General features: G+C 30.7%; 1 protein-coding gene across 1 annotated transcript in view; it reads left to right on the forward strand.

Moving 5' to 3' along the window:
• The window catches only part of LOC145247348 (vasoactive intestinal polypeptide receptor-like), a 489,053-nt gene that overhangs the window by 429,697 nt on the left and 42,391 nt on the right, over positions 1-16,965 (forward strand). Inside the window, exon 10 of the mRNA XM_080109023.1 lies at positions 9,153-9,244. Within this exon, the coding sequence (XP_079965149.1) occupies positions 9,153-9,244 (92 nt within the window). The remainder of the gene's footprint in view (positions 1-9,152; positions 9,245-16,965) is intronic.

Below are 16,965 nucleotides of genomic sequence, written 5' to 3' on the forward strand. Positions count from 1 at the left end.
TATAACAACCTTGCTATAGAGCATCTTTCCAATACCGACCTTTACACCCCAGCACATAATATCACTGCTGCTCGTATTGAGAACAACATTAACAAGACATGGTCTCAAATTTGTTTTAAAAGAAATCTCCCAAAACAACACAGACTAAATTTTATTACTAAATACAGCAAATTACCTACCTTTTATCACCTTATTAAAACCCACAAAAATAGCACACACACACAGATCAGACCCATTGTTTCAAGCGTTAACGGTCCCCTTTATAAAATCTCTTGGTTAATATCCCGCCTACTTAAACCTCTACTCTCTACCTTCCCAGCCCATGTTAGTAGTTCCAACCAAGTAATTAACAGACTCAACGATCTACCACACCATCTACTCAAACTATACAGATACCCATTTAGCCTAGACGTCGTTTCTTTATACACCTCCATTCCTGCACATCCAGCCATTAATCTCATGGCAGACATTATAGCATCTAAAAACCCACAATGCTTCGGAATTACTCCAGGAGATCTCTTACAACTCCTCCGTATTATAGTAGACAACACTTACTTTACTTTCCTACAAAACACGTTCAAACAAGTATCTGGACTACCCATGGGCTCCAGTCTATCCGGTATTCTTGCCATTGCTTATATGGACAAACTCGAAAGACACACCCTTAGTACCTGCTATTCTTATCTCCTTTTTACTAGATATATCGATGACATTTTAATTATCACATACTCCCGCGAAGAAGCTATTAACATTTTCCACAAATTCAATAACGCAGACCCAAACTTAAAATTTACTATAGAACACCCAGACTCTTCGGAATCTCTTTCTCTACTTGATTTTAAAATACAAATAAAAAAAATGGTGCCATATGCACTGAATTCTACAGAAAACCCGCCAGCAAACGCCTCTTCGTACATTTCAAATCTGCGCTACCTCTCAAGGACAAACTAAACAACGCACATGCCGAAATCTCACGCATACAAGACAAATGCACTAACATCTCCGACAAACATACACACACTAACAATTTCCTACAGACCCTCTCACTAAACGGCTATCCTAATACGATCCTATCCTCACTTAAAAAGAAAAAACGCAACACCCGACCCTTCTCTAACAATTGTTTTCTAAAACTACCCTTCCTCAGTGACAAAATCTCATCTTCAATCCGAAAAGCCATCCGCAGCGAGGGGCTCAACATTCAACTCATCCACACTGGATCTACTTTAAGACAACAGCTCAACCGAAAACATCCATCGCATACACCTTCCCTTTGTTCACTCTCTAATTGCCCAATATCACACACAGGTTTATGCTTTAAGAACCACGTTGTTTACGACCTACAATGCGCTAAATGCAGTGCATCTTACATCGGAAGCACTACCAGATTGCTTCATCACCGCATTAAAGAGCACTTAAACACTACTGCTTCGTCGTTCTATAAACATATTCGCACTTGCATTAATTCAGAACCAGATTTTCACATCAACATTCTTGCTTCTTCAAGAAACGTAGGTCAACTTCGTATCCTCGAATCTTTAATTATTTCAAAAAATACTCCCACACTAAACAATAGACTGGAATTGAGCTCCGCTTTTATAATATAAGTTTAAAACATAAGAAAAACAATAATTAAAAAAAAAAAAAAAAAACCTTGCTTGAATAGTCATCTCCCTTGATTCACAAACGCAACAAGTATTTCAAACATCAACTGATTTATTTTAACGTTCTCCTAACGTCATTTTTTGTTCTTTATTTCACGGTATCACGTGGCAAACTATGCGGCTACTTTTCCAATTTTGAACACTCTTCCGCTGTCTTCTCTTGAAAATGGACTAATAAGTCTGAAATATATTGAGATTTATATCACCATTGAATACAACAGAAAAAAAAAATTACTGTTGTTTAGAGTTAAAATTTGTGTGAAAAAGAAAAAACAAACAACAAAAAAAAGAACTTTATTTCTTTTGTTTGCATTTAATTTTACTCTATATAAAAAAAAAAATCTCGCATTGTTCTTGGCTTTTAATTTTACCTTATAATTTTCTTCAACAATGCTTCAAGCAAACTACAACCTACTTATATCCCTCAGTCTCAGCCAGACAGAGTTTGCACTCATGAAGAGCATCTTCAAAACTACGGAAAAACGCGCTAGAGTCAACTGCCAAATCTACTTTTTGAAAAAATGCCGTAAAAACAAAATTATTCCTAACACAATCAGGAACATAAATCTGCCAACATGTTTCCGTTTTCTACACACTTCACGACAATTTATATATGACTATTTCTTCAAAATAATCATTAAGCAACACCACCGGACTCTACATGGCCATATCAATTCAGTCAAGAACCTCCGGAATTCACTCACTTCATCTACCCCTAACGGTCATTCGCTAAACAACATCCAATCTCTGACGACCGCGCATACCATTCCAGCTTCAACAATGAACAGAAACGTCTCATACGCAAATTTACTTGGCTTAAACAGAAAACTAATAAACCGGTCTACAACAGACACATACATAATTCACAGGATTCTTCCACCGACAAGTCCCTTAAAGATCATCTTCTCGTAACTGACCTCACTAACTCTCTTTCCACAACTGAAACGGATCTCCTTTCACTTGGCCCTAAGTTTATCACCACAATGAAACTGACGGATAAAGCTAAACTCAACATAGAAACGCAGTTCTGCAGAACTGCTTACCACCTTAAATGGCTGCACGCTTTTGCCCCGCACGATAACAAGGACACCCCCCTCAACCTCTCAGGTAATCACAACACCTCTTTTCCTGTTTTTCAGCTTGATCACCCTTTATACCCACCTCCTAATAATATTCCACTAGATCTAAAACTTTCAAGGTTAAAGCATAGAATCCTCAGAATACTTGAACGCGAACAACACCATATTACCCCCAATCTTACCAGGAACAAATACCTCACCCTTAAATCCCTTAAAGACAAAGATTTAGTTTACTTACCCTCTGATAAGGGCAGAGAATTTTGCGTTATATCACAGGAATTTTATAACAACCTTGCTATAGAGCATCTTTCCAATACCGACCTTTACACCCCAGCACATAATATCACTGCTGCTCGTATTGAGAACAACATTAACAAGACATGGTCTCAAATTTGTTTTAAAAGAAATCTCCCAAAACAACACAGACTAAATTTTATTACTAAATACAGCAAATTACCTACCTTTTATCACCTTATTAAAACCCACAAAAATAGCACACACACACAGATCAGACCCATTGTTTCAAGCGTTAACGGTCCCCTTTATAAAATCTCTTGGTTAATATCCCGCCTACTTAAACCTCTACTCTCTACCTTCCCAGCCCATGTTAGTAGTTCCAACCAAGTAATTAACAGACTCAACGATCTACCACACCATCTACTCAAACTATACAGATACCCATTTAGCCTAGACGTCGTTTCTTTATACACCTCCATTCCTGCACATCCAGCCATTAATCTCATGGCAGACATTATAGCATCTAAAAACCCACAATGCTTCGGAATTACTCCAGGAGATCTCTTACAACTCCTCCGTATTATAGTAGACAACACTTACTTTACTTTCCTACAAAACACGTTCAAACAAGTATCTGGACTACCCATGGGCTCCAGTCTATCCGGTATTCTTGCCATTGCTTATATGGACAAACTCGAAAGACACACCCTTAGTACCTGCTATTCTTATCTCCTTTTTACTAGATATATCGATGACATTTTAATTATCACATACTCTCGCGAAGAAGCTATTAACATTTTCCACAAATTCAATAACGCAGACCCAAACTTAAAATTTACTATAGAACACCCAGACTCTTCGGAATCTCTTTCTCTACTTGATTTTAAAATACAAATAAAAAAAAATGGTGCCATATGCACTGAATTCTACAGAAAACCCGCCAGCAAACGCCTCTTCGTACATTTCAAATCTGCGCTACCTCTCAAGGACAAACTAAACTACGCACATGCCGAAATCTCACGCATACAAGACAAATGCACTAACATCTCCGACAAACATACACACACTAACAATTTCCTACAGACCCTCTCACTAAACGGCTATCCTAATACGATCCTATCCTCACTTAAAAAGAAAAAACGCAACACCCGACCCTTCTCTAACAATTGTTTTCTAAAACTACCCTTCCTCAGTGACAAAATCTCATCTTCAATCCGAAAAGCCATCCGCAGCGAGGGGCTCAACATTCAACTCATCCACACTGGATCTACTTTAAGACAACAGCTCAACCGAAAACATCCATCGCATACACCTTCCCTTTGTTCACTCTCTAATTGCCCAATATCACACACAGGTTTATGCTTTAAGAACCACGTTGTTTACGACCTACAATGCGCTAAATGCAGTGCATCTTACATCGGAAGCACTACCAGATTGCTTCATCACCGCATTAAAGAGCACTTAAACACTACTGCTTCGTCGTTCTATAAACATATTCGCACTTGCATTAATTCAGAACCAGATTTTCACATCAACATTCTTGCTTCTTCAAGAAACGTAGGTCAACTTCGTATCCTCGAATCTTTAATTATTTCAAAAAATACTCCCACACTAAACAATAGACTGGAATTGAGCTCCGCTTTTATAATATAAGTTTAAAACATAAGAAAAACAATAATTAAAAAAAAAAAAAAAAAAACCTTGCTTGAATAGTCATCTCCCTTGATTCACAAACGCAACAAGTATTTCAAACATCAACTGATTTATTTTAACGTTCTCCTAACGTCATTTTTTGTTCTATATTTCGCGGTATCACGTGGCAAACTATGCGGCTACTTTTCCAATTTTGAACACTCTTCCGCTGTCTTCTCTTGAAAATGGACTAATAAGTCTGAAATATATTGAGATTTATATCACCATTGAATACAACAGAAAAAAAAATTACTGTTGTTTAGAGTTAAAATTTGTGTGAAAAAGAAAAAACAAACAACAAAAAAAAGAACTTTATTTCTTTTGTTTGCATTTAATTTTACTCTATATAAAAAAAAAATCTCGCATTGTTCTTGGCTTTTGATTTTACCTTATAATTTTCTTCAACAATGCTTCAAGCAAACTACAACCTACTTATATATATATATATATCAATATATATATATATATATATATATATATATATATATATATATATATATATATATATATATATTGATATAACACCTTTTATGGCAATTTTGAAAGTTCAAAATCTCAGCAACCATTGATCAGAATTTAACAAATAAAGCTAATGACCTGAATTGTTTAGTAGCCTATATGATATTTGGCCCTAAGGTCGCACTTTAAAGGGATCATACATCATCTGAACCCTATTTTTGGAATGGGTTACATCCATAAAATATGTCAGTCATAGTCATTTGATTTTCCTAGTTTTGCATATGAATTACAGAATATATATTTCCCCAAAACCTCTGGTCTTGGTGGAGAGACTAATACCTGCTGCTATGGTTTCAAATGACTTAGAATAATAGCAAGAGGAGACTTGATTCCAAATATTTCTCATATCTTATATCTCCGCTCTTTGATTTTCATAAATAAAGTAAATTCCACAGTATATAAGGATTATTTTATAATGGAGATATTCATAATCGTTACCTGTTTCCAAAAGAGTAGAGATACAAGATATGAGAAATGTTTGGAATTAAGTCTCTTCTTCCTGTTATATCAGATTATTTCAAACCATAACAGCAAGTTTTAATTTCGCCTCCATCAATGCCAGAGGTTTTGGGGAGATATATATATATATATATATATATATATATATATATATATATATATATATATATATATATATATAATAGGCAAATAAAAAGGTTGAACGTATAAAAAAAATTTAAACACCCTAAAAAAACTAATCCTCTTCATAAAAATTCAGAAATGCTTAAGGAACTAAAAATACTTCAAGATAAGTTTGTAATAAAGTTCTATTCTAATGTACTTTTATGATAAATACAAATCTCGTATCAAAAATCACATATAATTATATGTTCACTAGCTTTGTAAGGTTAAAAAATATCCAACACAAAGAAAAATAGTTTTAATTAGAATATTTGTCATGTATATGTTCAGAGAGTTACGTTTATTCAGATAACTTTTGACATTTTATAAACAGTGCGACAAAATTGACCAAAATAAATAATATATTTTGGTCAATTTTGTCGCACTGTTTATAAAATGTCAAATACTGGAGAATTGCTGGAAAAGACAAGAAAGCTACACATTGATGGTTCAGGGTATAGAAAAATGTCAATAATGTGGAATACCCCAATTTCGATCTTTAGTGAAACGATTCGTAGATGGAAGTTATACCAGTGAAATTCAAATCTGCCATGTCCATGATGCCCTTCCAAAATTTCTAACTGTATTGTTGTGAATGAAGAAGGATCCACGAATAACTCATTCTGAACTCCAGAAAACATAAGAAGTATGCAAAAATGCAATTAAGACAGTGCTACGAAAGAATGAATTCCTATCGCGGAAACCAAGAAAAACTCCTTTGTTAAAACCGATTCATATCAAGAATAGTCTGAAATTTGCCAAGAAACATTTGGAGAAACTTTCAAGTTTTGGGGGATGAAATATTTTGGTCAGAATAAATGAAAATTGAGTTATTTGGTTGAAATTGTGTAACGCATGTCTGAGGACAGCGTTTAACCCTCCACACCCCACACCCAAAATATCATCCTTACAGTGAAATTTGGAGGCGGGCGTATATGGTTTGGGGTTATTTCTCTTCAGTCTACTTGGGTAAAGAAAATATTTTTAAAGCTAGATTAATAGTTTTTGTTTTGTTTTTTGTTTGTTTTGTTTTGCATTAGAAAAAAAATTTGTTTTGTTTTTACATTAGAAAAACATATTTGTTTTTTTTTGTTGTTTTTACATTAGAAAAACATATTTGTTTTTTTTGTTTTTACATTAGAAAAACATATTTTTTTGTTGTTTTCCATTAGAAAACCATATTTGTTTTGTTTTTTGTTGTTTTAACATTAGAAAAACATATTTGTTTTTTTTTGTTTATTTTTTTGTTTTTACTTTAGAAAAACACATTTTTGTTTTTTGTTGTTGTTTTTCTAATGAAAAACATATTTTTTTTGTTTTTGTTTTTACATTACAAAAACATATTTGTTTTTGATGTTTTTACATTAGAAAAACACATTTGTTTTGTTTTTGTTGTTGTTTTTACATTAGAAAAACATATTTGTTTTTGTTATTTTTACATTAAAAAACATATTTGTTTTTTGTTGTTTTTACATTACAAAAACATATTTGTTTGTGTTGTTTTTACATTAGAAAAACATATTTGTTTTGTTTTTGCTGTTGTTATTGTTTTTACATTAGAAAAACATATTTGTTTTTTTTTGTATCCAACTTGCAATCAAAAATAATGCAATCGAAATAATCGCTTTTTTTTTATTAGCATATTTTTTTACCGTAAAAATTTTAAGACAACTTTAATCGTGCAATCCTACCTTTGCCTTGTGGGGATGGAAGTAAATATTATTTTTTTATCTATTCTATTTTTGTAATACATCAATATAAAATTAACGTAGTGTTTTAGTTTCAACATATACGGGCAAATTGCAAATTGTGTATTTTACTGTTTTGAATTTAAACAAAAGTAAAACACTTAGGCGGAATGATATTTTATTTGTAATGCAAACCAATTTTTCATAAATACATATCAAATCAACCTTATAATTTGGTTTCGTTAATCATTTTTGTATTCAAACGACATTTTGATGAGTAAATTAATTTCAAAAGATTATATTAAAAATATTTGGCAAAAATGAAACGTCATCGTTTACAATCAAACTAAAAAAAATAAATAGGCAGCTAGAGGAATAGACAGAGCGAAAGAAAGAGAGAATATAAAAGAGAGTCGGATGAATGATTTTTTGACTAAATACGTTTTTTTTTTATTAAGAATTTGTACCAAAGTTCCACGAATCACACTTACGCAATAGAAGCAAGCATTGTTTTGTAGTCAGAAAGGATTTGAGAATATGACTCGATTATAGATGAGTGCTATTTTTTTTAAAATGACTGGAACAATATTGTTTAATGTAAAAATTATATCTGATTAAGTATTATAAAATCAAAGTAAAATTTATTAAAATATATTTTTAAAATACACATTAGTTTTAGCGATAATTTTATGCTATTTTATCATTATTTTATTTTATAACTATGTTATTATATTATTATTATTATATCACTATACAATTTTATAAATATTTTATTTTATTAGTATTTTTTTATAACTATATTATTATATCATTATTATATAACTATACAATTTTACAATTATACTAGACTACCTGTGACCTTTGGTTCAGTATGTAATATTAGCATGAGCGTGAAACTTGTGACGTAAAGAAAATAGTTTTTTGTGACATAACAGAAACATTTCTATGAAAGTATATTAAAATGAAAAAAGAATATAGATAGATTTCTATGAGTCGTTCTGTTTATAATTGCTTATTTCTGAAAACAAAATTTACAGCTATTGAATTATAAGTGGTTTGCCATACTTATAGGTAAATGTGCACTGAACAGATACCATAATACTTAAAGTTAAATTCAAATTTTGATATATCTTTTAATTTAAACGCGAAAAAAAACAATTCCGACGCTGAAAACATACACAGTAAAACAATAAGTTTTATTGTCGCATTGATTATTTGTTTATGTACGCATGCGCAACCGGAAGTCGTAAACTGGATGTTGGGTTGCAACACCCGGTTCAAGGTCATTTGAATTTTATAATTATATAGATTATTTTATAAATTTTGTTTACATTGTTACGTTTTTAAGACTTGTCAGTTTTAATTATGTATCGGTCCTCCATTGCATGCGATAAATATAAGCGGGCATTTTCAATCGCTGAAAAAAGTACCTTTTGTGTAGCTTAGCTTCTTGAATATTCCGTGTCTTTTTCGCTGATTGATGGTCATTGCATTTAATTTGATGTTTTGTATAAAAGTGTTTGATGCTTCAAAATGAACAGTCAGTCAGCAATTCGTTTCTTTTGCTGTTTATCAAGATGGTGGTGACATTATTGCAACAGTGTCTTCTATTATGTTGTTCATTTATTATTTCACTTTTTTTCTTTCAACAGATCAATTTTTGTTTGTTCTTAAACATCGTACGTGTGTTATTTACAAAACTGAACGCTCCACATAATAGAGAATCGAGAAACGCACGATACAGGTAACTTTGTTTGTCTTCTTTTATGTTTCTTTGAAAAAAATAATGTCTGTATATGGTTTTCTATGAGTTATGTGTTTCACATTAGGAAGCGATAAATATACGCGTGAATAAACCTGTTCAAATGAATAACGTTTTACCTACATTCAAATTGAAAAGACAGTGACAAGCGATCTTGTTTCATTACAATGTTTTGATGTACAAAATTATTTATAAAATCAAAGTTCTTTTGTTTACGGAAGGTCTCAATAACATACAATATTTCACACTTATTCAGCTTTCTGGAATACAATTCCTATATATATATATATATATATATATATATATATATATATATATATATATATATATATATGTGTGTGTGTGTGTGTGTGTGTGTGTGTGTGTGGGTATATATATATATATATATATATATATATATGTAAAATTATGGCATACGCATCTACTTTCATTGAGTAATAGTTTGTTTGTTTTTTCACAATGTGTTTTGCAATCGTTGTTTGCTCTGCTGGCTTCTTCTCGACATTCGTCGTTTTCTCTTATGTTATGCTGAAAATAGACGTCTATACACTAACATTCAAGCATGATATTTATATATACCATTTATTTCAAACAAATCCTCCATTAAAGTAGTAACTTAATTTGCACATTACAAAAATCTATTTTAATAATTACCTCCACGATATTAATAGTTTGTTGAATTAGAATTCTTTTCTAAAATATTATTTAAAGTTAATTTATTTAATTCAGTAAATTTATATTTAATTTAATTTAAACTTAATTTGATTGAATTGTGGCATATTTTCTCTTTTAAGCTATTTCCCGTTTAATGATCATAAATGGAAATTGATTTATCTTATGCTTTCATAAATCCAACATGTGATCCACTTTCAAGAAAATCGTATTATATATATATATATATATATATATATATATATATATATATATATATATATATATATATATATATTATATATATATATATATTATATATTATATATATATTATATATATATTATATATATATTATATATATATATATTACTAGCAGGGGTACCCGGCGTTGCCCGAGTGTTTGTTTCCGGGACGGGTGGGGGAGTTTAAAAAAATGTTATGGTAGGTAAGTAGGAAGGATCAAACCCGGAGTCATGAGTAAAAGTAGGAAAATAAAGTGTGAAAAAAAAAAAACATCTGCAACGTTAACAGTTCGGCCACCAAGAAAAGTCCATTCCAGTTGTTTAGGAAAAAAAAACAAAAAAAACGACTACGGTAGATGGCGCGAACGTGAAAATATAATATGAATTGTCCAGCACGCTAACCACTGCGCCACAGAGCACTGCAGCTTAGTTTAGTGATTTTAAATAACTTCACATGAAAGAACTACGAAGCCAAACCGGTGTTCTCTTCTCAACTGTTCCTTGTGAACGATTCCCAAACGGTGTTAAGTGGTGGCAGGGGGAGGAGGAATTTATTAGAGAGAAAATATTTTACCACTTCCATTGATCTTAACCGATTTTGGCCTGACTTCTCAGCAGAAAAAGTATAGAAATCTAAGATTATCGAGGAATTTGAGAAATAATAAGCCTATAACACACCTCAGATATTGTTCTGCCGTTTGTGCATATTATATTTGCATGAAATATCTTGATTTTTAATCCTATTAAGGTCAAAATCCGACGGGAAAAAATGAGTTCATTTTATTTATATAGAGAGAAGAGAAGAAGAGATATATATTATTTTAATGGAATGTGTAGAAAGCGGTACAATTATAAATATAAATATAAAAATAAATAAATTAGAAATAAAAAAGTTAAGAGAAAAAAAATTAATCATATAAAATTAAAATGCTATCAACAAATGCCGGGCAATCGTTTACCGCTAGACTGTTACTGTTTACAAAAGCACGTTTGAACCAAAGATAAACTATTATAGAAACAAAATATATAAAATAAATAAAAACAAAAATAAAAAAGTAAATTAGAAATAAAACAAAGAAATGAACAAAAAAAACCCTAACCATATTAAATTAAAATTGCTTTCAACAAGTTCCGGGAAATTGTTTGCCGCGGGACTGTTACTGTTTACAACAGCACATTTGAACCAAAGTCAAATAAATATCTGACGAAGGGAGCTTTCTCGAAATATTATATAACACGGATATACCACCAGACCGACTTTCCCAGGTGACCACTGTGCAAATATAAATATAATGTGTATAAGAAATATATGAATATGTACACATGTATTTGTAAGTTGTATTAATAAAACTTTCTTACCTACTTCAGCTTGTGTCTTTCCGTTACCTCTGCATACTATATAATGCTTCAAGCAAACTACATCCACCTCTTATACATATATATATATATATATATATATATAATATTACGCTCTTATTTTGATTTTTCTTTCTAATTGAGCACTTTGATGGCGTTCTCTCCTACAAACGTTACACAGATGTTTATATATATATATATATATATATATATATATATATTGTAATGTCAACAATTTATTTAATCTGTCATTTGTTTTATGACTAATGATATAAGTAACAAAAATATATGATTATTGTGAAAAGAGTGTTGTAAACTAAGATTCCAATTTCCATTAGTTGAATTGTTTTCTATGATCAAAAGATGAATCTATTTTTTTCTTAATTGCTGCAATAATTTGGATATTTAATGAGGGTATGCTACCTCAAAGTTGGGAGATTCTATTTATAACGGCTGCTGATAGGAACTGACGAATCAAATTAATTCACGTTCTGCTATTCATCAATCAGAAAGCAAAATTGCTCCATAAATCTCTTAGCATTCCAGCACATATTTTTTGTGTCAACACCGGAAAAATCTTTTGCTCTTTGGATGCAAAATTATAAAGTGCAGAACCTGTACCGAACAGCTGGCCACTGAGAAGACTTTATCTCTAGGAATTATATGGAATAACTGCCCATCGGAAAATCTTCTGAAATTAAACATGGCTTCCAGTTCAAGATCCATGTTATAATAATTCTTTTTTCGTGTATTTTATGTATTTTCTCTGTATTTTAAATATGCCTTTTCATGTCCCTTTTCATTATTCCTCCATATATATATATATGTGTGTGTGCGTGTGTGTGTGTGTGTGTGTGTGTGTGTGTGTGTAAAAATAGAATTTCTTGTTGATTTTTTCAACGATAAATACGGTTAAGTATCGTCTTCGCCTCGAAGTTCGTTTTACTTAGAAAATCGGCCATATTTTATTTTGACGTTATTATATTTATTTACTTTTGTATCATTTTAAAACACTAATCTACAAACATGCATGTCTCGAGGTTGCTATCTCTCATCAGTGTAGCTCGACTGTGTCTATTTAGGAATGGAAGCCCGGACCATGTGTATTATAGTTCAACTCTTGCGCTACAAAATCCTAGACAATTTACTGTTTAGTTTTATCGATTATAAACTTGGATTTTCTTGTTAATTTTTTAAAAAGTTTACCGTATTACTCGTTTTAAAAAATCAATAAAAAAATATATTTATAATCAGAAAATCTGTGTTTAAATATGTTCCACATATAATACTGTTTCGCTAAAGCCAGGTCGAACCCCGACCGCCCAAACGACAGTCGGGGCTTCTAACCGTTGCGCTATTCGGCTGCTGCTATGCAGGCAGTGAATTAACAATGTTTTGACATTGTCCAAATACCTGAGCTCAATTTGTCTACACAAAGAGCATCGCTTAATACGCTAATGGTAATTTGTATATCACTTCCCAATATGCTCAACCCAAGATACTGTGTCAATCGCTTTATTGCAAATTAGTAAAATATCAATATTTCACTAAATGTACGTCACAAAAAAATAAAAATTGTACCATCAAAGGGCTGCTTTAAGGTCAGTTATTTCCCAAAATTTCCAACAGGTTCTATTTAGGGATGAAGCCCATGTTACTCTTGACGGTCTGGATAGATGGACCAAATTTTGAAACCCGAACTTAACTTTGACCCGTTACCGAGTTCATCGCCAACAAGGAGGTGGAGATATCATATTTTCGCCGGGAATCCTTGGGGATAAGTTGATTGGACGATTCCGAGTGTCCGATGGTGTAAAGCTTACCAGCAATGCGTGCGCGGCTTTTTGGATAATCATGGCGAGATGATCTACCATTGTCACACCGCTTTCAGATGATTTTTGTACATGACAATATTCCATCCCATTCTGCTTGGGGCAACTGCAGCCTTCCTTAAATCTATGGGATTCATGACTTGATCACCGTGTTCTCCAGACCTTAACCTCATTGAATATCTTTGGTCAATATTAAAAAGAGGAGTTAATGAGGGAGGAGAGCAATTTACTTCAAAGGGTGCCTTGTGGAGGAACATAGTTGAAGTTGCTATAGCCATAACTCCTTTTAAGATCAAACAAATAATTAATTTATAGTATGCTTATACCGAGGATATGCTTTTGTTTATTGTTGTTTGACAGAAAAATATAATAAAAAGTAAAATTAGCAAGATAAGGCATTGCATTTTGCCCTAAAAAAAACATTTTAAGAGACCTGCAATAAAGCGATGGACAGTGAAAATTCTTTGATAAAGAATAAAATATCATAACTTCGTGAATATCGCATGACTGAATAAAATTTTGGAAATAACTAAACCAAATTAAATCAGTAAAATTAAATTGGAAATAACTAAAACTAAATTAAAGCAGTCTGTTTGATGATATAATATTCATTTTGTTGTGACATATATTTAGTTAAATATTGATATTTTACTAATCTGCAATAAAGCGATTGATGCAGCTCATATATATATATATATATATATATATATATATATATATATATATATATATATATATATAACGTAATATTGCTGTGTCTGTGTGTCTACATTTCCCTACCAAATTACTCTGTTAATTTTCAGTCTACAAACTCGACATTTCATATAACGGGTATTAAGAATTGGTAAAATCTTTTAAATCCGTTTTTGGCCAGAAATTTGTCTGTCAAGAGGTCAAAGTTCAAGGATTTTGACCTTTGAAAACTGTAGCAAACTCTTTCGCCAATTTTAGGTCTAAATATTTTAAATATTAGATGTAGGTTCCTTGGACATGGATCAAACTTTTTAACTTGATTTGAGTTCAAAGCAATAAATGTTAAATAATAAATGTTAATAAATGTTAAATAATAAATGTTAATAAATGTTAAATAATAAATGTTAAATAATAAATGCTAAATAATAAATGTTAAATAATGTTAATAAATGTTGGGGTAAAAAAGGTTTTAAAACATTGGACCTCTCAGACACTTTTTGGTCTAAACATTAAAAATTTTAGATAAAATGTATTCAGACATAGGGCAAGCTTTTTAATAGGTTTTTGGCCGATAATTTGGCTACCAAGGGGTCAAAGTTCAAAGGATTTGACCTTTGCGGTCTCTAGCAAACTATTCAGCCAATTTTGAGTCTAAACATTTGAAATTTTAGATGTAGGCTTCTTAAATATGAGTCAAACTTTTTTATATAAATATATATACATATGCACATGAAGTTATGAACAGTACATAGGGTCCCAGCAAAGCTTGGCTGAATATATAAACAGAGGTTTACAGAAATAAAAATTAAATGAACAACCGAAAACATAACAGAGTTCTATGCAGCGTGCGAGACGCCATTTCCGGGAGACATCTATAAACAGAATTGATGAGAGTCTGACATACGTGACTAGGGACTGCTTACCATTATTTTAGGTTTAGAAACCGACGTAATCAATATTTTCTAATCTTCAGATATAAATGAATGTATATTATTAATAGTTAGACTTTTAAAGCTCAGTGTATGTTATTTTTATATTTTAACAAGTATATGAATATAATATATATATATGTGTGTGTGTGTGTGTGTGTATGTGTGTGAGTGTGTGTGTGTGCGTGTATGTGTGTGAGTGTGTGTGTGCGTGTATACATATGTACATAACTATTTATTTTAAATAATATATATAATTATAATCTTATGCAATTAATTCAGTTAATAACTCGTTTCATTAAAAAAAAATAATTTTATTTAACAATGTATTCGTTTTAATAATCGTTCTATTGACAAATTAATTAATAAAAGGATTAATCATTTGTAATTAGTAATTAATTTTAATAATCTGAAATTAGTAATTAATTTTAATAATCTTCTTTATTTGCAATAATAGATTTAGTAACTCTTAGATTATAGATTATTTTACTATTTGATTATTAATTCATTTTAAAAACACTTTAAATGAATAATTTAAATAATTAATTCATTTTAAAAACACTTTAAATGAATAATTTAAATAATTAATTAATTTTAAAAACACTTTAAATGAATAATTTAAATAATTAATTCGTTTCAAAAACACTTTAAATGAATAATTTAAATAATTAATTCATTTTTTAAAAAATTAAATGAATAATTTAAATAATAAATTCATTTTAAAAACACTTTAAATGAATAATTTAAATAATTAATTAATTTCAAAAACACTTTAAATGAATAATTTAAATAATTAATTCATTAAAAAAATTAAATGAATAATTTAAATAATTAATTCATTTTAAAAATATTTTAAATGAATAATTTAAATAATTAATTCATTTTAAAGACACTTTAAATGAATAATTTATTTATCAATCGCAACTAATTCTTTTTAATAACTTTAATATATTAAAAGATGCCTTGATTATGCACAGTTAATTCATTTTAACAAGCCCATAATTGGATAGTTCATGTCATTTTCTATTTGTTTGGTACTTTCAAACACATTTAATTATTCTTACATGAATGCATTTACTTTGATGATATTTAAGAATAATTGTATCTCCATCCATGTACGCTCTATTAAACTAGATGTTGCGCTTTTTTTGTAGATGTAATTTATTTACTCATTTTGTTTGTGATACTTTCGACTGAAATTAAGTATTTATTCGGAAGAGCATTTAACTTCACGCAGGTACCTTTGTCAATATTAGTCTCTCTGAAAATTAACGGACAATTGCTAGGATGTTAGCGTTACTGAAGCTATACATAGTGATTTATATATTTATTTGCTTTATTGGTTGCGAGACATTTGAACGCATTGAATCATCGTTACGGAAAGGGGTTTTACTTCTTCCTAGTTAGTATTAGTTGCCATTTTTCAATGTCATGCTCGTTTAAAACCTTTATAACACTTGTCACGGTTTATTAGTATAGTTTATTAGTATAGTTTATTAGTATAGTTTATTAGTATAGTACGTAGCGCTTTTTATAGATGACATTTATTTGCTTATTTTGTTTGCGTTACTTTCGAGCATATTTAATTATTTTCATGGAGATGCATTTATTTAATACTAGTTAGAAATAATTGTCCCTTCATCAATGTTATGTTCTATCAAAATCTATGGACAATTGTTATGAGACTGACTTAACCTATATACAGCGCATTTTATATATACCATTTATTGGCTTTTTGCATTTGTGATACGTTTGAACGAACTCACTTATTTTTTGTGTTTATTTGCTTTCCCACCAAAGCAAATTAGGCACAAGGCCGTTGTTTAATGTGGGGTTAAACCAGCTCCCCTAAAAGTAGAGTAAAAAGGGGACACTCTGGCTGTGACCCAAAATAATAAGTGTCCCAGTATAGAGGGTTTCCCCTCCATTGACTGGTACAAATTATCTGAAGAACAGATACTATACTTTGATCCCGACCCGAAGTCCAAGAACAATTA

Source organism: Euprymna scolopes, chromosome 25 (assembly GCF_053919585.1).
Source record: "Euprymna scolopes isolate OS-2025 chromosome 25, ASM5391958v1, whole genome shotgun sequence".
In the NCBI taxonomy this organism is placed as follows: domain Eukaryota; kingdom Metazoa; phylum Mollusca; class Cephalopoda; order Sepiida; family Sepiolidae; genus Euprymna; species Euprymna scolopes.